This window comes from Tursiops truncatus, chromosome 7, assembly GCF_011762595.2.
Source record: "Tursiops truncatus isolate mTurTru1 chromosome 7, mTurTru1.mat.Y, whole genome shotgun sequence".
Taxonomy (NCBI): domain Eukaryota; kingdom Metazoa; phylum Chordata; class Mammalia; order Artiodactyla; family Delphinidae; genus Tursiops; species Tursiops truncatus.
Genome location: NC_047040.1, coordinates 94,571,997 through 94,595,162, shown reverse-complemented (window position 1 = coordinate 94,595,162; position 23,166 = coordinate 94,571,997). Strand labels below are relative to the sequence as shown.

General features: G+C 41.9%; 1 protein-coding gene across 4 annotated transcripts in view; it reads left to right on the top strand.

Annotated features, from left to right (window-relative positions):
• MGAT5 (alpha-1,6-mannosylglycoprotein 6-beta-N-acetylglucosaminyltransferase) overlaps positions 1-23,166 on the top strand; it is a 362,902-nt gene that overhangs the window by 207,465 nt on the left and 132,271 nt on the right. For all 4 annotated transcript variants that reach the window (XM_019925447.3, XM_019925446.3, XM_073807768.1 and 1 more), the window contains exons 6-9: positions 927-1,016; positions 16,326-16,397; positions 18,332-18,493; positions 21,870-22,039. In XM_019925447.3, coding sequence (XP_019781006.1) covers positions 927-1,016; positions 16,326-16,397; positions 18,332-18,493; positions 21,870-22,039 — 494 coding nt within the window. The remainder of the gene's footprint in view (positions 1-926; positions 1,017-16,325; positions 16,398-18,331; positions 18,494-21,869; positions 22,040-23,166) is intronic.

Below are 23,166 nucleotides of genomic sequence, written 5' to 3'. Positions count from 1 at the left end.
GCAAGCGAGCCCTTTAAGGGAGTCATTTAAGGGGCGCCTCAGTCCTGCCAGTTAGGGGCTGTGGCCATGACAACCCTTCCCTGCTTATGCCAGCTCTGTGGGGTTAGTCAACAGTGACTAAGTGGTCAGACTGAAAGGGCTGAGCCATTGCAGGCACCTGCAGTGGCTTTGAAGCTGTCACTACCACCCCCTTCCCATCCTCCAGCAGGTGATCCTTCAAGGGCCAAAGACAAGGGGCTGCCATTATTTAGTATCCACCTTCCCTCTGCCCCAGGCCTCTGCTGTGAGGTCTCCAGATCGAGATTTCAATGTCACATTTGCATGTGCAGTCCAGTACCCAGACACTCTTGGCCATTCTTTGACTCTTAACATTTTTTTTTCATCCCATTTATACGGCCAGCCCTTGGGGAGACCACTCTCCTTCGCAGTGGTTTGCAGAGAAAAGTTAGTGTTCAAGCGCCACGTAGGATGGTGAGACCAAACCACAGGGCGTTTACCTAGCCTCCATTTGGGACTCACCGCACGCTGAGCTCCTGCCCTCGTCCGTGCGCTCTCTCCCAGGCACTGTGCCGAGGCTTGTGAAACTGTAGTTCTCCGGGGAGGGGATTCTGATGCCGGGGCACTGCATTAGGCACTTGCTCTTGATAAAACACTCCTTGCCGTTGCTTCTCCCGGGCTGCACTGCAGGGTGTGTCTCATGGCCTCTGTCCACTCCAAAGGCCTCTGTGCTAAGGCCCAGCTCAAGCCACGGTCGTCCAAGAGCTGAGCATCTGTCTCCTGACCTCAGCCCAGGGTTCCTGAGCTTCAGGCCATGGCTTGAGCCAGCCCGCTCCCCCTCCGAGCCCTCGCCGTCTCTGTTGGCAGGTGTGCCTGGCCGCAGAGATCAGGCTGCTCATCGGCGTTCTCGCCTTCTCTGGTTGTTTCAGTGGATGAAAGATATGTGGCGCTCGGATCCCTGCTACGCAGAATACGGAGTGGATGGGTCCACCTGCTCTTTTTTTATTTACCTCAGTGAGGTGAGTAGCTTCTTGTGGCTTTGTGGGGTGGGGGTGGACGGTCTGTTCTGTAGCTGAGCCTGGAATCTGAAAGGCTGAAAAACGGGTATTGTTTTCCCACGAAGGGCCTGTGATTCCCTTCTGCGTGACTCTCCTCTGTCGCCAAGTAAAGTGACTTTTTTTTTTTTTCTCCTTGAGGGAAGAATAGTCTGAGTTCACTGTTTAATTTTTTCCCAATTAAAAAAAAAAAGGTAGTAAAATGCACCTAACACAAAAATGTAGTAAAACTGTTTTAATTTTTTCCCAATTAAAAAAAAAGGTAGTAAAATACACCTAACACAAAAATGTAGTAAAACTTCTTAACCATAAAGTGTAAAGTTCAGCGGCCTTAAGTCCATTCACACTGCGACCGTCACCACCATCCATCCATCTCCAGAATGCTTCCTCTTGCCAACCTGAGACTCTGTTCCCGTTAAACCATAACTCCACGTTCCCTCCCTTCTCCCAGCCCCGGCAAACACCCTTCTACTTTCTGCCTCTGACCGTGACTACTCCAAGTACTCCTATAAGTGCAGTGTACAGTATTTGTCTTTTTGTCATGGGCTGATTTCACTTCGCATAGTGTACTCAAGGTTCATCCATGTTGTACATGTGTCAGTATGTCCTTCCTTTGTAAGGCTTAATAATATGTTCCATTGTGTGTATAGACCACATTTTGTTACCCATTCATTTGTCAAATGGACCCTTGGATTGCTTCCACCTTTCAGGTATTGTGAATAATGTTGTTATGAACGTAGGTGTACACATAACTCTTTGAGACTCTGCTTTCAATGCTTTTGGGTATAGATCCAGAAGTAGAGTTGCTGGATTAAATGGTAATTATATTTTTAATTTTTTGAGGAACCACCAAACTGTTTTCCACAGCGGCTGCACCATTTTACATTCCCACCAACAGTACACAAGGGTTCTAACTTCTCCACATCCTTGCCAGCACTTGTTATTTTCTGGGTTTTTTTTTTTTTAGTGGCCCTCTGAATGGGTTTGAGGGGGTATCTCACTCTGGTTGTGGTTTGCATTTCCTTAATGATTAGTGACGTTGAGCATATTTTCATATGCTTATTGGCTGAGTTAGCTATCTACTTACAGGCTGAATTATTTACTTTTTTTCCCCTTTTTATCTGAACTTCATTTGTACCCTTGAATTTAAATAGCAGCTTTTTCCCCTTTTTTTTAAGGGCTACAGGGCATTTTACAGACCACATGGAATTTGTTACATGCTTTAGGGATCTCCATTTCACCTTTAGAAAGGTTAAGGGGATAGGGTGGGGTTAAGACTTTATCCAGCGCCAATTACTGGGAGAGAACTGAGTAGGGAATGAAAACTCACTGGCTGCCCACCTCCCCACCCCCGTTATGGGCAGGGGCAGCAGCCCTAGGGGCTTGTGAAACAGACGCCAGCTAATTTCTGAGGATGTGCACTTGGCAGGCTCTTGACTGCCTTTTTTTTTTTTTTTTTTTTTTTTTTTTCGCGCCCCCTGGTTTTGGTTCTCTTGCTGTTTAATCAGTAGTTTAATAACAGCTCCCTGGTGATGCCATGCAGAAAGGAGAATGCCTCCATTTTGAAGCTAAATGAAATGTTTTTGCCATAGTTTCCCTTGTGGGATTCAGGTACCTCTTCTCTCTGGTATAAGGTGACAGGGACAGTTTTGGGGATGGAGGCCAAGCCAGTATTGCTATAGGGCATGTGGCCCTGGAATCTGTGGGGTTTGTCCCTCTTCCGCACCCTTAACTTCTCTTGCTTCTGTAAGATCCAGTCAGACTTTTTTTTGCCAAGGTTTGCTCCACGGCCACCCCAGGGCCATCATGGGAACCTTCAGAGTTAGTGACAGTTAAAATGCCTCTTGGAAACGAAAAGCACTGAGAGGTTGGGTGTGTGATGTACTTCATTAGGTGGCTGCTGGCCAGTTGACTTTGTGGCATGTATTTGAGTGTGTTTGGAGCTTGGGTGGCCTGGGGCCGGCCTCATTTTCTTCTCCGGAGGAGTAGGGCCTGGGGCTATGGGTGAACCTTCACTCTAGTGAGAAGTCAGTTAGAGGCATGTTTCCTGCCCTGAGGAAAAAGTTCCTCATTTAGTTCAATTTTCAAACGTTTTCTTCCCACTTCCATTTGATAGACTTTAGCCAGAGTCTAACCGGGCTCCCTGATGGACAAGCTGAGCTAATTTCATGCCTTCCAGCATCTCGGGGAGGATTGCCTGAGGTGAAGGGAGAGAAAGAGGATTTGACGTGCTCACTCCAGCCTGGGTGTCCATCTCCCAAGCCGGAGCTGGGGAGGGGTGGGAGAATGGTCCAGGTGGACAGGGGCTGTAATTATATATGACCTGGTTCCCTTCCTTTGAAACTGCCACCCTACCCCTACCGACAGGGAAGGAAGGACCCAGTTAAGATGAGAGAAAAGGGAGATTCTGGTGCAGGTAAACTGAGAGGAGTGTGGGATAGATGGGGCCGCATAAAGATGTGATGGATCATGTAGACTTCATATTGGAGCCTGGGTGTTTCCTTGCAGAACCTTTAACTATTTTTTCTCCTTTCGGGATGTGGAAGGGTACTTCATTTGCCTCTTCTACTCTCTTCTTATGCAAATGATCAGACCTTTCTTTCTGCAACACTGAATTCAGTTCAGTGAGCACTTACTGAACATCTATTGTATTCACTGATTGTCAACAATTACTGAGGACTCATTTACTTGGCACCATGCTACCCATTCATTATCTTTCAAGTCTAATGGAAGACGAAGCATGGATACAGGTAATTAAGCCAGGAAGGGGTCCTGGGAAAGAACTAGGAACTTCTTTTTCAAAGTTTTAATCTGAAAATTACCTTGAAACTCTGGCCTTTTAAAAAAATTTTCCATTTTATCAAAGCATCTTAACAGGGACCCTATAAGAGAGGAAAATTTAACCAACATGGCCACTTGAATAGGCAGTACTGCCTTAGAGCCTCGTAGCTGACTTAAGCTTCTGTTTCTAATGCTTTCTAAACACTGTGCTCTTGGAAAAGTTGTCCTCTTTGTGCCTCAGGTTCTTCCTTTATCATATGTTTTAATTTTGTTTTTAAAGGATCCTGCCGTGAGAATTCCTGAGCCTATATGGGAGCATGCTTAGAGTAGAACCTGGCAAATAAATGATACTCAATTTGTAGAACTGACACTTTTATGATAGGTTTTTTGGGTTTTGTTTTTGTTTTACTTCTTTGTGGGGAGTGGTTATTTATTTATTTATTTTTATTGAAATAAAGTTGATTTACAATGTTGTGTTAGTTTCAGGTGTACAGCGAAATGATTCAATTGTATATAGTTATATATGCTTTTCCAGATTCTTTTCCCATGTAGGTTATTACAGAATATCAAGTAGAGTTCCCTGTGCTATACAGTAGGTCCTTGTTGATTATCTATTTTATATATAGTAGTGTGTATATGTTAATCCCAAATTCCGTATTTATTCCTCCCCCTCACCTTTCCCCTTTGGTAACCATAAGTTTCTTTTCTGTGTCTATACATGATAGGTTTTTGATATTGCCATTATTTGAGTACAGTTGTGGGGTGTCACTTAGCCTGTGACATTTTATGTGGGACCTTGATTCTGTCTTAGAATTGGAATCAATTTCTGGTTCTCATTCACCAGTCTCATTTAATTTTAGATCCCTAGGCTTCTGGTAACAGAAATTCAGCTGTTCCCCTTGACTTCCTTTGTCAGGATGTGCAACTTGTTCACAGTTAAATCGTGAACCGGATGCATGGAACAGCAGTACCCCTCTGCCGTTGCCTACATGAAATTATTAGAGGTGTTTCCTAAAGCCAGTTAATTGTGTTCTAGTATTCTGTAAATCCTGGACAACATCTATGGCTTTGTGGTGATGTATTTTGTCTAGTTTTTTTTTTTTTCCCTCTTGCTTTCTTTCCATCTTTTGTTACTTCATTTAACCTGTATCGTATGCGTGGTTACTCTTGCAATTGGTAAAATGATTGAGAGAGACATCTTCATTTGATTTGTTTACTTGATCAGTGGATGTACTGGCGACTTTCTTTTCTTAATCCTCACTGAAGAGCCAATTCTTGTTTCCATCTGTTTAACTGCAGAGCTTTGAGAGATATAAAAGAGGACATGAAATAAAATGTCTCCTCTATAGTCAGTCACCGGTTGAACTGAGGCATTTAGATTCAGACCAGTCTTAGGAGATAGCGCTCTTCCTGCATTTTTCTTTCCCCCAGTTATCTCAGTGTGCCAACTCTGCTGAATTATGGGAGTATAAACTTCTGCTTTTACCTTCACCAACTTGTAGTCTCCCAGCCTTTTATGGGAAATCCCAGGAGGTAAAGCCATCGGTGTTTCCCCTTCCATTATCCCCACGGATGCTTGTCGTATGTCTGATGTTGTATTAGGGGCTGGGTGTGATGCTAAAAGTCTCGTCATTGCCCTTGTTGAGTGGCAGACAATAAGAATGAAACATGGCTGAGCTGCACTGTGTGCCTGACACCTCCAATACACAGCGTCATTTCAACCTCTCCCCATCTCTGAGGAGTAGAGAGCCGCATCCTAGAGGCTCCGAGAGGTTAAGTTGCTTAGTGCTTCTGCATCGACCATTCCTGTTTCCCTTTCACGTCAAACGAAAGCTGAACTCAAGTGCAGTCGTTTGTCACCATTGCCTTTGCATTCAGTTCTATGCTCAAATCCACCTGTGTTTGAAATATGGCTCTAAGTTAGCTGGTTTCCATTAATCAGTCTTCATTGCTAGTTTAATACTCATAATTTTAATACTTTACCCCCCCTGCCAAAAAGAAAGAAAGAAAAAGAAACGGTGCCAATCCTCCTGAACATATAACTCATGGAAACCAGGTACTTAGCCATTGCAAGTGGTGAGGGTTGAAAGAATGATACGTTAAGCAGCCTTGCATTTCCAGATCATCGAGCAGTTCATTTTCTGTGTCTGTTTTTGTGAGCCATGTAACTAACTACTCCCGTTATAGACACAAGACCCTATAAAGTAATTACTCTAAATGTCATTGTTTCAGGTGTTATTAACTTAGCCCTCTGCAGAGCCTTTTACTGCTATCAGCCTTTACAAAATTGAGAATAAATTTCTTTACCCCATTGATATTATGCTGATAGATGGTGCTGATATATTTGACTCCCACAGATTTTTGCTATTTACACAATTATTCTAACAACTAGCAACCATCATACCCTGCCAGACTTCTTAATTTGTTTGTACTGTTTTTTTAAAGCACTTGTGTTGCCACTGGAAGTATAGTTGCTCTGAAATAATCAAATTGCTCAGTGATTGATTGCTAGATCTTAGGATGTGTACAGGCTGTTGCTGCTAACGCCGATTTGGACTGGTTGAGTGAGTGAGTGAGTGTGTGTGTGTGTGTGTGTGTGTGTGTGTGTGTGCGCGCGCCTGCCTGTGTGTGTGACTCCCTCATAAAGGAACAAAAGAAGCAATTTCATGCCTTGCTCATGAATCTGTTTCTTATATTTCAGAAACAACAGGCATAAAGGTCTCTTCCTCTTTCTGTTCGCCCTTGGCAATATGTAAAACTAATATTGACTGAGCATGCTATTAACCTTGAGTTTAAATTCAGCGTACTTAATCCCTTGATTAATACCAAGATTAATGTCCAGCAGCAAAGGTTGAAAGCTTAAATGTTTGTGAATGTGAGCATGAAATGAAATCCTAATAACCAGTACAATGATTTGGATTTATGGGCTGTGTTGGCTGCTAAAGATATCTTGGAAATGGTGTTGCACAAACTAATTTGTCAAAGTGGGCAGCAGTAAAGAATTGACTGTTTAGGTTGCAGGAAGAAATCCGAATGAGAAAATATAACTAACATTTGCGACGGGTCAGGGAGTACTTTAAAAATGCCACTAGGCTGTTGCCTGAGGATACCCACACACACCTTTCAAATGTCTAGCCCTTGACATACGAAATATACTTTCTGTGAGATAATATTTTTTTGGCGGTACCGGAGGTGACAGAGATTTATGATCGTGTTCTTTGCACTTCTTGAATTCAGCCTTTACTTTTATCTTTTTCATCTATGTGTTTTCGTGGCTCTTATTACCTGAATTCTAAGACATATTTAGAAAAAGGATTTTTTAAAACAATCCCAAGTTTACAGAACAGCATTTCTCATCAGCCTGATTGATCTCTCAATTTCCCCCAACCTCTTCCTTCTCCCAAGTTCATCCTCCTCGTGACACGTCCTCTTTGTCCGTAGTTTCATATACTACAACATTTAGTTTTATATTTTATTTCTTTATTTTTATTTTATTTTATTTCTTTTTATTTTATTTCTTTTTTTTTTTTTCACATATTACAACATTTAGATTGAGATTTCTTACTCTGACCTCTACCTTAAACAGAAATTTAAGGGTAGATGGCAGGATTTGCCAAACCCCAAACCAACACCTCTTTGCTGCTTGGAATACATGTGGCAGACTGGGGCTTTGATGCAGTCTCTCCAATTTGTTCTTTTACAAACTTTTAAATATGGTCTCTGATCATTTATTTCTATTATATACCAATAAAATATTTGTAAAGTTTTATGTTTTAAACTGTTTTTAATATGGAAAATTTCAAGCATATGTAAAAGAGATGAGTATAAGGAACCCCCCATGTGCCCATGGCTCACATTCAATAATTGTCAATTCGTGGCCAATCTCATTCATTGACACCTCTCCCAGTTCATTATTATTGGTTTTTTTTTTTTTTTGCAGTACGCGGGCCTCTCACTGTTGTGGCCCCTCCCGTTGCGGAGCACAGGCTCCGGACGCGCAGGCTCAGCGGCCATGGCTCACGGGCGCAGCCGCTCCGCGGCATGTGGGATCCTCCCGGACCGGGGCACGAACCCGTGTCCCCTGCATCGGCAGGCGGACTCTCAACCACTGCGCTGCCAGGGAAGCCCCCAGTTCATTATTTTGAAGCAAATCCCAAAGATCTCATCGTCTGTGAATGTTTCACTACGTACCTTTAAAAGAGGCTCTCTTAAAACTTATAGCTCCTAATACCATTCCATATTTTAAAAATTACAGAATTCCTTAATATCATCAAATATCAGGTTAGTATTCACATTTCTTGTAAATTACAGTTTATTTATTTGAACAGAGTTTCAAGCAAGGACCATAAATTACCATTGTTGGTGTCTTAAGTCCCTTTAATTTAGGTTTCCTTTCATCTCTTATTTTTTTCCTCTTGTGATTTTTCGCTGAAGAAACTTTGCCCTTAGAAGAGTTTGTTGTCCTGAATTTTGACGATTATATCCCCTTGTTGTTGTATAACCTGTTTCCCTGCCCCTTGTACTTCCTGTAAATTGATAGTAGAGCTGAGGTTTGATCAGAGTCAGGCTTAATATTTTTTTCAAAACTGTTTCGTGGGTGGTATTAAATACGTCTATTAAGAGGCATATAAATGCCTGGTTCTCTCTCTTTGGGGGATGTTAGCAGCCATTGATAATCACTGCCTGGATTCATCAGGGATTCCTTTGTAATATATCAGGAATACCCTGTATAGAGAAATGAGTCCTCATCTGGTATTTGGTTACCCTGCGGAACAGCTCATAAGAGAAATCTTGAGTTCTCTGTTGATTTCCTGGCATCTTCCACTGGTGACTAGTAGTTTGTTTCCCTGCTTGTTTGTATGCTTGTTGGTTTTTACCATCATTATGAACTCATTGATTGAAACATATTTGATATGTTTGATGCATTCCAATTATTTTCTTACTAGTTCTCATATTATACCTTCTTTGACCGGTGGGGGCCAATTCACGTTGTCTTCTGAGTCCTTTTGACATAACCTAGGAGTTTTTAATAGTTTTGATCTCGTCTGGTATGACAAGAGCTTCCAGGTTCATCTCATATAATTTCTGCCCTAGACCTAGAATCAGCCTTTTCTCTAAGTACCTTTGGTTCCTCTTAGTGGGAAATGACACTTAGAGACCAGCATCTGGGTACCAGGGGAATTCATTGCTATTGTTATTTTCTGGGTGCTGGGGATATGACAGTGAACAAAAAGACAAACATTTCTTAAAGTTATGTTTTGTAGGAGGAGACAGGCAACAAAAAATAAAATACATATCTTTTAGATTACAATAGAGCTATGGAGAAAAATGAAACTGAGAGGGGCCTCATGGAGTGATGGTGTCAGCTTTAGACAGCGTGTTCAGAATATGCCCTACTGAGCAGATGAGAGGAGGACATGTGAGCACCTAATTAGAGGTGAGAGAGTAAGAGGTGCAGATGTCTGGCACAAGTATTTAACAGGCCGGGGGAACAATTCAGTGCAAAGGTCCTGGGGTGACCATCAATATCCAACGTTAAGAGCAAGTACGTGGAAAGTCATCTCCAGAGAGATTTTTTTTGTCTGTTTTGTTCACAGGAATAATAGTGCCTGGCACACATATTTGTTGAATGAATAACTCTATTTAAAGCATTTTTTAAAGTAGTCAATAGCTTTTTTGTCTCTTTGTTCTAAGTGGGTGACTTCCCCAGCTATCACCTTTCTAATCTTGAAGAAAACGTTATTGTAAATTTGTAACATTAAAATCTGCTAAGAACATTAAATTTGAGACATGAAGCAAGGGCATTTTGAGCACTTATTAACAATTTTAATATAATGCTCTCTCATATTTTATCTATAAGGGAATGCAGGGGATCAGGTTAGACTATTAGAATGGAACGAGCCAATTATATTGGAAGGCACAGTTTGCTCGCCCCGCTTTTATTCTTATTGTCACTCTGCATTATTTGCCTGGATCTACGCTTCTGGCGAAATTGCACATGACCACAAAAGAGGAACTCTGTCCTTGGTCACTGGAATGTGACTACCTTTATAAATGGGGTGACTGTGGCTCTTGTGTCCTCAGTGTGGATGTAGGCCCAGTGAGGCCGGTTCTTCCACTGTGCAATGTAAGAAGCATCTCTCTGTATTATCTATGTGATTCACGACGGAGGAATTTGTTTGCTCCCTCTCCTGTGAAAAGGAAATTGACAGGTCTCATCCCACAGAGATTTGGGATGGATTTTTGAAACTCTGACATCCTGTCATTAGAACCCCACTGGTTTGTGGTACGTTGAAAACTTACAGCAATTTCTCTTGAAGTCCTGCCCCTTCCCTAACATCGTGAGTAGCCCTGTATCGGATCTCCCCAGCCCTCGGGTCTCTCTTGCACACGATCAGTTCCATACTCTCTGTGATATTTTTGCCACCCCTCCCGTGGTAGGGGGCAGCATTACATATTATAGAAAATATATGGATAGATTGGGAGTTTGGGGTTGACATGTACAAACTGCTGTATTTGAAATAAAATGCCTTACATGGAAAAATGGAAAGAAAATACATGGGCCTGATTGCCTATCTGGATCCAACTCCTACCCGTGTGGCCTAGAACATTCCCTTGAGTTTTCAGACTGGTTTCTCCCCACCGAAGTCAAGGTAAAGCCTGCCCTGCTTCCCTCAGGGTATTTTGAAAGGTTCTAATGAAATGATGAAAATAGGTAAGTGTCACTTAAATGGAAAAGAGTATCCTTATCATGAATACCTTAAGTACTCAAGTCATGTCTTTGATTTTTTTTTTTTGTTTACTGCGTAACAAGTAACGATTGAGGACCTGCTGTGTGCCAGGGCCTCCACTGGGGACCGAGGAGACAGGCCAGCTGAAGTTTCTGTCCTCAAGGAGCTTACGTTCGGATGGGACAGCAATTAGCAGTCAACCCATGGGTCAGATAATTTCCACATGTGGTAGGAGTGCCGAGGAAAAACAGAGTAAGGAGGTAGAGTGGCCAGGGAAGACTTCTCAGAGGAAAAGTTGGAGTATAGTGCGGCAGGGAGGGAGGCAGGCAGGCAGGCATGGGAGCTCTGGAAGGAAAAGTGTTTCAGGTAGAGAGAGAGCAGATGCAGAAGCGCTGAGGTATGGGGTTACCAGGTAAAATACAAGATACCTAATGATAATGAATTTCAGGGAAAGAGTGTTTTATTTAATTTTTAACTGCGAGTGTATGACAGATACTGCATGCAACATACCAAAAAGAAAAATCATCCTTTGTCTGAAATTCGAATTTAACTGAGCATCTTTTCCCCTCCCCTCACAAACCTGGCCACCCTCCCGAGGTAAGAATGAGCCTAGCGTGTGTTTGGACTTGGAAGGGAGTTCTTTGGGGGACGGGGGTAGTGAGGCAGGCAGCGTAAGGTTGAGGATAAATTCTGGGTTTTATTCTGAGGGTGAGGAGAAGCCACTGAAGGGTCTGAGTTAGTGTAGGATGTAATCCACTTTAGGCTTTGAAACAATCGCCCCTTATGCGCGGAAGAGACATCAGGGGCGAGGGCTGCGGGCAGGGAGTTGCCATCACTTTCATGGCCCTTCCAGCACTGCCCTGCAATAGGAGCAGAGTAAACCCTTTCTGAAGGATTTTGTAGAGAAGATCTAGGCAATCATACTCTAATATCAAAGGCTGGACTGTGCTTGTGGGACTGCAGGAACCACACGTCTGGCTTCTCTGCTAAGTGTACGGCCCTGTGCAGGACAGACAGCACTTCCGTCCCCAGCTGTGGGGCTGCCCTGCACCTCTGTCTTTATCTGTCATGATGGGCCTTGCCCAGAGGATTATGTGGAGACCGAAGGACATGATGTGTGTGAAGCGCTTTTCCTAGTGCTTGGCTCCTAGCATATTGTCGCTTTTCTTCTTCGTCTTCTACTCACCCCACAGGCACAACCTTTCCTAATAAGCAATTTGGCCCAAATATTCATCATCTCAGGTGTTTGATGGAGAGGATGAGCCCAGATAGCAGAGCCACTCACATGTGTGGACATCCTTTACCATGTGCCTTTCCTGTTCAAAACTTGAGACAGGGGAGTAGGCCAGGGAGGGGAGTGGCGTGCAGTAAAGGAAGTCTTTTTTAAAAGCATGCCCCTTAATGAGTAACTACATTTGATATGTCATCAGTTCAACAAATCTGTGTGGATGTATATATGTGTGTATCATCAGTGGATCGAATGAATAGATATAGTCAATGGTATCCTTTTGGTATGTAACCAACTAGCCTGACAGGATGATGTCCAACCATCTTTTTCAGACCTTAAAGCTAATAGAATTACTAAGAGGTCACCCAAGCCAGCACCTTCATTTTGTAGATGAGAAAACTTGAAAGTCAAATGGTTTGAGGCTATCCCCCTAGCTGTTTGTGGAGTTGGGCATAGAATTCATTTTGGTGGATTCCACGTTGCGCAGCTCTCTTATCCTCGCCCTTCACTGAGCTTGGCCTTTACGGTGGCTCTGACACGTCCTGGTCCAGGAACCGACAGATCTCAGTCATCACCCAGCCCTGCTGCTCACTAGTGAGTGTAACTCGGCAAGTTCTCAGCCCCTTTAAGCCTTGCTTTCCTCACTTGTAACCTGGCAATGGTACCCACGTCATAGGGCACTTCAGGGGATTAAATGATGGGATGCAGTCAAGTTCATTTTTTTCCCTGAACTGTAAACCTTCAGTAAATGACTGTATGCCTATATAATGTAATGCCTTTAAAACTTATTTAAGAAATGTTCATTGTAAAAAAAAAAAAAAAAGTCGTAATATGAAGATTCACATACAGAAGAAAATGCAAAGGACCCATGACGCCAATATCCAGAGATAACCTCAGACTTTCCTTAGGCATTTTGCGCGTTTAGTTTTGATTGCACTTACTCTAGGAAAAGAACAGCGTGAAATTCTATGTCAGTGATCCATTAAAGCAAAACCTTTCACATTAAGCATGAGAGAAGAGGCCATAATGGAATCTGATTATTATTCTTTCAAAAGAACAGAACATTACTACAGAGAGTTAGACCAGTTACACCGAAGTACACACATATATACGTTAAATCTCCTCATTTTTGCTCTAATTTTCTTCTTTTCCCCCTTTAAATTCCAACTTGAGCTGTAGGAATCTCTATAAGCAGTTTCTTTTTTCTTAAATGTAATGAATTGTCCATCCTACGGAACTTGAAAGTAAGTTTGAGGTCTGTTTAGGGATTTTGCTTTGATTCACATTGTATGTGATGAAGCTGTAAAACCTTCTCAGATCAAAGAAGTTTACATCATTGGGAGGAGGAATGTCAAAAATAAAATTGGTTAATTTTAGATCTCCTTGCTCAAGAAAAGTGATTCATTGTGCCCTCTCTGTGAAAGACATCTTAATGTTCCAAAGGTCTAGCCTGGCTGGTCTTTTCTGTTTCTGCTGCCTCTTCGTTTTGTAGCCTGAATCTAGTGCACTAAAAAGATTAGTTCCTGTAGAAGTTTCGCCTTCAGATCGAAGGTTAATAGAGTCATGGTTCTGCTCCTCTATCGATTGTTGTGTACGTATTGCCGTGAACTCAGGTGGTTTTCAATTTTTAGACTTACTGTGGTGATTTGTGGACTATTTTAAGGCTGTCCAGTCCCTTCCCTGGCACAGGGCTTGATGGAGGACTTGCCAGCTTGCAGGAGTCTGGTAGAGGTCAGGGTAGACAGTGGGAGGGTCCGGTGCCACAGATCCTGTCCCAAGGAGAGCACCAAGGGCACAGCTGGAAAAAAGCATAGCCAAGGCAGTAGGTGAAGGAAGATAACCACAGGCAGACCTAGGACACTAGGGTTCTGAGAGCCAGGAAGAGAGATGGTAAGAATGAGTTGAAATAGAAGAGCTTCCAGATCAGGAAGACAGTGGGCTCATTCTGGGGTCCAGTGTTCTTGGTAGGATGCTGTGCTGGATGGTTAGACTCACTGAAGGAGCCAAGGTAGATCAGACAAAACAGTTAGGGATGAGGAGGGTGAATTATTAGCCCTGAGCAAGATTCTCCCTGAGTGTTATTAACGATGTTCTTATTTAGGAATATGTTGCTCATTTGAGGGCTTTTTGTCTCAGTAGGTGGAGTTATTGCAGGTGCTGGCTTTCTTCCAATCCTGGTAACCCTCCGAGGTTTCAGAAAGAAATGGGTTTGTTTTCTCCCCCTCTCCCTGTGGAGCAATTGGTTTATGTATAATTTAATTATTTCATTAACCAGTTATCCTATCACTGTGTACAGAAACAGCCACCCTGAAAACCCACTGTACTCCTGTGTCAGGACGTTCAGAATTGGTTTCTCCTCCATCATGAGTGAATGTGTAACGCTAAGATTTCTTGCTGAAAGCTAAAATAGGCAGACTCCATTTCCCATTCTTTCAGGGTTGCCCTTGAAATCTTGCCCAGTATTATCCAGTGATTTAAAGTAAGAAGAACTGAGATAAAGATCAGTTTCAAAGAGGAATTAAAGTCTTGAATATTCTGTAGGGAAGCCAGTATTTTAGAAGATCACCTTGGACTGTGTTTTCCTGCGAGTAAATTTCAGAAGATTCTTGTAAGGGCAGAGGAGTGAATGTACTCTCCTTTACCTGACCTCACTCATGTCTCTCCTTTGGGTTGGTTCGCTTTATTCATAGTCGTGTTTCATCTTTCCCTATCGTGCTCTTCAGGAGGACATTTTTTATCCTGACATGCTGCTGTGTACATTTTGTTATTTATTTAGTGTGGGGTTGACTACAAATCTATACCCTGCTTGCGCATCCTCACGCTTTTTTCTGTGCGGTGGAAGGTCTCACAATCAGGTCTACAATCCATCTGAAGCCTTCATGTTACAAATATGCTTTAAAGCACTGTCTTATTGAGTCCATTTACAAAAATTTAATTTGAATTCAATAATTCAGTCCGGCCTGAGAACACAAGGCACACCTGTGTGTCGTGTGTAGGCTGCTGGGACCAGCCGAGGCTTCATCCCCTTGGCGGCCTCTTTTCTGCTGCTTCTCTCTCACTTTTCTCATTTGTGTCAATAGAGTGCTTTTCCTTGGTGATTTTGCCTTTCATGGTGATGTTGCTGTATAAGGGCTCAGTATTTAGACATAGGCATTCCAGGCAAGTTAGTATTTTCTTTTGTTTTATGAGTAAAAACCACTGCAACTTTTCTTATGAGGAGTCCTTTTGAGTCTCTGAAGTCATTCACAAATGTGGTCAAGTCTGATTTCACTCCACAAAAAGAAAACAGAATATTGTGGACTTTTCCTATCCAGGAATTCCATCCTCCCCCAAGCTTTTGCCCTCTGCTTGTTACTTTCAGATCATTTGCAGTGGCAGAGGGCTTTATGCAGATTGCCCAATTATTTCGGGTCCTAGTCAAAATCACCTGGCTTTAAGAGAGATTTCTAGAGTAGTGAAACTGCTTTGTTTCTTTGAAAACTCACCAGGAGCTGGAGGGCCAACCAGCTTGTGTGACTGTGCATTGCTGACCCAGGAGCTCTGACCTCACACGCCTCCCTGCCTCCCCCGTGCGCTCCAAGGATGCCCCCCACCCTCTTGTACTCTTCATTTTTATAGGTCCACCTGGCCCCAGAAACATTATTTTCAGCCCCTGTTTATTAACCATCTTTAATAACCTCATATATTAATAAATGGGTGACATGCTATCTTGGAATTATATGGCCAGTTTTGGCAAAGAGGTCAGACATCAGTATTGCTCAGTGCATTTTTCATTTACTAGAAAGTGTGAATTTGCCTAATTTTCTTTGTTAACCTTTGTTGAAGTCATTCCTGTAAATTTCCTCCTCCCCCAGCTCTCTAAACTCCAGTGCATTGACAGAACAGTCCATCTTCCAGAATGGCTCTCACAAGATTGCTGCGGCATTTTTTTTTTCTTTCATCTCTGTTTCCAATAGGTTTTATCACCCTGTTCCTTGAGTTAGTGTGAAGTGAACAGCCAGAAAATAAGGGGAAGCCTTGATCAGTTAGCCTTAAACTCTCTGTTGCATTCCTAATTTGGAGATACTCGATGGAGTTCTGTGGCTCATATGCCTTGATGTTTCCGTGCCCGCCACACCACAGCAGATAACGAGTCATTCCTGTCCTCTTGCTAAATAGCACAGAGGCACCTTTGCATTCCCATTCCCTGGCAGCAGTGTTCAAGTCTTTTAACTTTCTGCTGCAAGACCCCCTCTCCTTCTGTGTAGAAGTTCGAGGATTAAATGATTAAGGAATCTGTCACTGTGAAGTCTTTGAAGGACAGATGTGAAGTGTCATGATACGCTCCTTGGGACCTTGGCTACTTATTGTTTCATCAGAGAGGGGCCCTGCCTCTGGATGGCTAGCTAAAAGTGTGGGAGTCTGACCGGTAATAGTAATAACCCACTTAACCCACTTCCTGTGTACCAGGAACTGTGCTTGGAACTTTGCACAGACATTAATTCATTTACAGATGCACCAGCATACTTAGTGTCTCTGATTTCTATTTTTCAGGTTGAAAATTGGTGTCCTCATTTACCTTGGAGAGCAAAAAATCCCTACGAAGAAGCTGATCGTAATTCATTGGTAAGTGATTTTGGAAACCTCTCACTAGGCTTGTGATTTGAGTATGATGCCAAGTGATACATGTGGAGTCTTCTGCCAGCTGTACTCTGAAATAACGGTAAACGAAAGAACTTCTATCCCCAGCCCTGTGGAAGTCTGAGTGACCAAATCAGTCAACCAGTTAGCATATGTTTATTTATTGAGCGGTTCTCTGAGGGTTCCTACGTGATAGGCTACTGATACGAATAAGACCTGGTGCCAGACGTGGAGGCGCCCAGTGATTTAATAATGAGGGTGATGGTTGTAAATAATGACCACGTCAACACTGAAACATAGGCCCATGGAAATTAATAAAGAAGTGGCGATCTCAGCCTGCATGGGTCAGGAGAGCATGTAAAGAGAAGATGACCTTGGAGTTGAATTTAAAGCACTGAATGAGTTTATACCAGGTCAAAGAGAGAAAGATGTCTCTGGTGGCAGGGGGACAGGTGCCTGTACAAGAGCGTGGCATTTTCAGGGAGTAGAGCCATAGGGCCATAGGGGTTTGGATAAGCTGGAATGAAGATGAAATGGGAAAGGTAGGTAGGGGCTGGAAAAGCTTTGTATTAAAAGCTCAAGTCTTTATTCTTCACCCCAGGGATCAGCTAATTTTTTTCTGTGACAGGCCAGATACTAAATATTTTCATCTTTGCAGGCCAGATCTCTGTTGCAACTACTCAGTTCTGACCGGTGGCACAGGGCAGCCCTAGGCAATATGTAAATGAGTGGGCGTGACTGTGTTCTGATAAAACTTTACATAGCGAGGGGGATTTGGTCCAAGAGGCAGAGTTTGCCGAGCCTCGCTTAGACCATGGCATTCTTGGGAAACTGTTGAGTCAAGGACATGGTCAGATGAGTGTTGGAATGAACTATGGTAACTGCTGAAAGATGGATTTAGTGAATGTTTTATTTAGATGTTACATGAAAAAAATACTAGTGTTATTATTTTTCTCTGTTATTTCAATTGCTGGTTGCATCCACCTATCTTAGAAAAATAGTCTTCCTGACTTTTAAGTTATTTTGGCTTGAATTTTTTTTTTTTTTTAATTTTTGACTGTGTTGGGTCTTTGCTGCTGCACGTGGGCTTTCTCTAGTTGCGGTGAGCGGGGGCGACTCTTCGTTGTGGTGCGCGGGCTTCCCGTTGCGGTGGCTTCTCTTGTTGCGGAGCATGGGCTGTAGGTGTGTGGGCTTCAGCAGCTGTGGCTCGCGGGCTCTAGAGCACAGGTTCAGTAGTTGTGATGCACGGGCTTAGTTGCTCCCAGACCGGGGCTCGAACCCGTGTCCCCTGCATTGGCAGGCGGATTCTTAACCACTGCACCACCAGGGAAGCCCTTTTGGCTTGAATTTGAAATTTTAGTCAGTTACTCTAGGAAAATGGTATTCCTGGCTTTTAAATTCCTTAGAAAATAATAAACTCCTGTTTGTTTGGATTGGGACAAAACTAGAGGATGAGGATTTATTTCCCTACTTAACTTTGTGGACAGAATGAGGCTTTTTGGCAGCCTACACAATGGCAGGTAGCCTGTTAATAATTGACTTCAGTTTTCCCAGGAGTCTGCTACCCTGCAGTAGATCAAGGGGCCAGTAAATTCGGGTGCAGAGAATTTCAAGGTGTATCAAGCACATTCCCTGTAAAATATGCATTTTTGACGTAGCTCAGGGCTTTGCAAGTCTGTGCTGCCTTTCTCCACTTCTGATTTTTTAATGATGTCCCTTATAGCAGCGCAGCAGTCAAGAGGCCTTTGCCTCAATTTGCAGTCCTGGGCGCTTCAAGCAAAGCTATTCAGCAGACCAGACTTTTGAAGCCCTGTGTTTAATTGACTATCTCTTTCAAGTTTTCAATGTCACATCATGAAAACCATTATGCTTTTGGACCTCTTATCTTCTACTCATTTTTATTAAATTTCTGTTTCTAGGCAGAGATTCGTACGGATTTTAATATTCTCTACAGTATGATGAAAAAGCATGAAGAATTCCGATGGATGAGACTACGGATCCGGCGAATGGCTGATGCGTGGATCCAGGCAATCAGGTCCTTGGCAGAGAAGCAGAATCTTGAAAAGAGAAAGCGGAAGAAAGTGAGTTTCTGATTAATTCACTTCAGTTGGGTGCCAGTTTTCTTGAAAATTTGATTTTCGTGGAGACAGGCTAAGAGAAATGTCATGTCTCAAATGATATTCCCTCAGGGTGAATCTGTGCAGTCTCTTCTTGTACAGCCATTGTTTGGGGCTGTCGTTTTCCCCGGTTACAGTAATTATACTTAGCAGGAACTGGTACACATGTTTCTTGGGTGAAGCCAGGCAGAATATCTGCTTGTAAGATTTTGCTATGAACCCTCTGACTCTGTGTCAGTGGCATCAGGAAATGTAATTCTCTCCTCTTTACCCGAATACAATCTGGAAGAACTTCCTGTTGACATCATCATGACAATTTCATATTCTTGGTATGTGTCAGCTCTGGGATTTGGGCAACTAACTGGTGAGTTTCATTGCTGTTCTGTTTGGTGGTGCTTCTGCTTATGTTCCTATTAGTTATACATCAAGTGGCCATGACATTAGATGAACTATTCTGATGAAGAATAAACGAGAAAAGTAAACACTCTGTTCCCATATCTAAAAATAAATGAAAAACGAGTTTAGTATTCCTAATTTGACTAATTTGATACCTTTGGGGCAAAAATACAGATACACTTGCAGAACCCCAAGTCACAGTTTAATGAGTCAGTTTTGCTTAGATCCCTTGAGCTTATGAGACAGCAGGACCAGACATCCTGGCATCAGAGTCCTCCAGGAAAGAGTATGTGGTCATAGATCCAGGTGGGCTATGAAAAGAAAGAGTAATTTCTGTATAATCCTCTGCAGTTATCTCCAGGATATATTGTTATGTGAAGACATGGTAGGTGGAGAATAGTGAACATTATTTTTAAAAGGAAGAAGGAATTTATCTGTATATCTGTATCTACACCTACATATGTACCTATAGATATATACATATACACACACATATATACACATATATAATGTATACATGATATACATATATGCTTCTTGCTCCGATTTTTTAAATGGAATAGCAAAGCATGCAATTAAAAATAAAGGAGATGGATGGTGGGAATGGTTGCACGACAGTGTGAGTGTACTTAATGCCACTGAACTGTACACTTAAAAATGGTCAAAATGGTAAAGCTTATGTATGTTTTACCACAATAAAAAGAGTCTAATAAGGGGAGTCAGAGGGGATAGTGTGGAGGCAACAAGTATAGAAACTGGACTTCTCTGAATATATCTTGCTTTGTAGATTTGACACTGGAATCATTTTACTTAAGTGTAAAACAATTTAATTACAAAACAAAATCTTAAGGGAAAAGTAAAGCAAGTGAACTGACCACGTGTCCACTTTTACTCTAAGCACACGGAGAAGGGCTATTCTTAGTGACTTCAGAGCACAGTACTTTGAACATTTCTGATGGGATATCACACATGATAAAAAAAAAAAAAACTGCAAAAATATCTTAAAACAATTTTTCTAATCCTGTAAGAGGTGGTGGTGGTGATATTCTCCTTCCGAATCCATTATGTGTCTTGGAATAAAGCAAATTAGCAATTATGTTAGTGTCCTGGAGAAGTGGAATTTTCAGTGTGGGAGAGAGAAAGGAAGTAACAGATGTGAGATGGATAATGCTATAAAAATTGATAAAGCTCCTGTAATCCTGGGTTTGAATTGGAAAAACCAGTGTGAACTCATGATTATTTTTATCCTTGAGGAAAAATAAATTTTCTAGCTATGTCCACTGAAAAGGCCTGTAAACAGTGATCATCTAGAGTATGCTAGGCACCAGACTTTGATCTTTAAATACCATTTTCACTAAATGGCCTAAAAGGTTCTTGGAAAAATGGCTGATTAAGGCCTGAGACAGACGTTGTACAAGATGAGCTTGGAACGCCTTGTCGTGTCAGAGAGCAAAGAAACTATTGAAGACTACTAGGGTTTTGTCAAAGAACTTAGAAGCCAACTTTAATAGTCTCCCATTGCCCAAGATGGTACAATTTGGTAATGAGTAAGAATAATAACTGCAGTTATTGAAACACATCAAATATACTTATATTCATGATTTTATAATGAGATATATATATATTTAAAATCCTCATTGGTCATCATTAGAGTACGCTAAAGATCAAATTAGTTATTTTGAAAACTGTCAAGTAAAAAATCAAGTATTTGCCAGGTTTTTTCTATGTAAGCTGTCCTTCGTTAGGGGTAGTTTCTCTATAGAAGTATTGCAGCTAATAAATGCAGGAGGAATGATAGAATATCACCACTTGCAACCCCTAATGGATTATTGCATCTGGCTAGTGATCATCAGTAGCTGCTAACATCACAAAACAGAAACACCCAGATTTTGTTCTCACCACTGGAAGTACACGTCACCACCTGCGAAGTAGTATTGCCCCAAAAATCAAATACAAATTTGATCATGGCTGCAGATCTGATTACTAATTTACCATAAACACAGGGGACAGAAGAATCTGTTACACAGTCAGCAAAATCTAGAGTGTGAGAGACTCTATTGGAAATGCAACCCAATTTCTTTGACAAATAAATTACCAGCCTCTATCCCCCCAAAAAAGGATAATCGGGCACCACCGTAGGTTAAGGAAGAGACGTATGAGGCATTACAATTTGTGCACTTTATTTGACTTGACTCAACCAACTGCTCTTGAAAAAAATAAGTGACAGTTGAGCAAGTGTATAGACTAACTGGATATTGGGTAATACTAAGGATTTAATAGCTATGTTAGGGGCGTTGGGGTGATGTTACGGTTATGTTTTTTAAGTGAAAGTTTGTTTCTTTTAGAAATGCCAACTGAACTATTTACAGGTGAAAGGTTGGGCTGTCTAGGATTTGCTGCAAGATAAGCTAGAGGGGTTGGGAGAAAATGAGGGATGTACATTAAATAAGACTTGTCAGGAGTTAATAATTGTTGAAGTTAATAATTGTTGAGTACAGTGGAATTGACTATATTGTCATGTCAGCTTTTGTTAGTGTTTGAAATTTTCTGTGTTAAAAGCTTAAACATATTCCAGCTGTGGGAAAAAAGCCCAATATAGTTAAAAGATATTTTATCGTCCTGCTTGATTCCCCTTTGATTCCGATTTTCCAAATGTACCCCACTTTTGGAAAACAGGATTATCTGTCCCTACCTCATACTCATAGCCATACCAAATGCAGTAATGACTTTATTTCTCTAAAACAACAATGAAAAATCATTTCCTTCCTTCCTCTGTACCTTCTAGAAAAATTGTTTACTCCATGTTGAGATTTCATTAGAACGTAAACATGACTTTGGAATTGGTGGTGGCTTTTGGGTAGGTTACTGTGGAGTTTGTACTTTGTCTGACGGGAATCAGTATGTGCCTCTTCTTTTTTTTTTTTTTCTTTTTTTGTTTTTTCAGGTCCTTGTTCACCTGGGCCTCCTGACTAAGGAATCTGGATTTAAGATTGCAGAGACAGCTTTCAGTGGTGGCCCTCTTGGTGAATTAGTTCAGTGGAGTGATTTAATTACATCTCTGTACTTACTGGGCCATGACATTAGGATTTCAGCTTCACTGGCGGAGCTCAAGGAGTAAGGAGATTATTTTTCAATTTTAAAATCAGAATACAAAAAAGAAATTGTAAACTCTTAAAGCCCTCTCTTGGTGTGTAATTTCTTGTGGAGGAAAATGAAAGTGATAATTCATGAAACAGGAGATAAGAAGATTATTTTCAGAAGCTAAATACATACACTGTGAAAAGGCTAATATGTTTTCATTGTAGCTGCAGGCTCCAGAGGCTTGATAAATGAATGCCAGAAAATTCAAACTAAGGAGCTTATTCTTTGCTGTTACAGGTGCTTCCAGCATCTGCAGCAGGCAACATTAGTGACTTTCCTAATTCCCTGTCTCTGGCTGAAACTCATACCCTTCCCCACTCAACAGCAAGCTTTCTAAATCTTCAAATGGGGCAGGTTCCTGTTTGCAATTTAATTTGGATAGAATGAGTTTCTCGAAAGCCCTGATCCAATCCTATTTCAGTTAGCCCACTTTCAACTCTGCCTGGGTTTTTTGATTTCACTGAAATGTGCTTCTAGCTCAAGCCCTCTCTTAATCCCTTTTAGATTGACACGACTGGCTAAGCAGAAATGCTTAGAGTCCCTTCCCTCCTTTTTGGATAACTGCCCATGGAGACTCTCTGCCCAACAGCCAAGTTAACATCTAGCAATATGTCAACTGTTCCAAGAGAAATGGCTTGAAGGAACATTCTAGAAATGGAAGAGGTGTTAAGACAATGTATGTCTCACCCTGCTCCTACCTTATTGTCTAAAACATTGATGCCCAGAGAGGTCACTTGTGTTAAGTCTGAGGTCCACAACGGATTAGTTGCAGTATCGGGATGAAAGCAGGAATATCCGTAAAACAATGTCAGCTCTCTTTTTGTTAAATGATTTCCATACACTGAAACCATGAGCCGGGCTTTAGTTACAGTGGTAGTATCAACAGTTACAACAACCATAACAGTGATGATGCCTATTAAGACCTAACATTTGGGGGTTTTCCCTGGTGGTCCAGTGGGTAAGATTCCATGCTTCCAACGCAGGGGACCCGGCTTCAATCCGTGGTCGGGGAACTAGAACCCGCATGCATGCCGCAACTAAGAGTCTGCATGCGGCAACTAAGGATCCTGCATGCTTCAACAAAGATCCCGTGTGCTGCA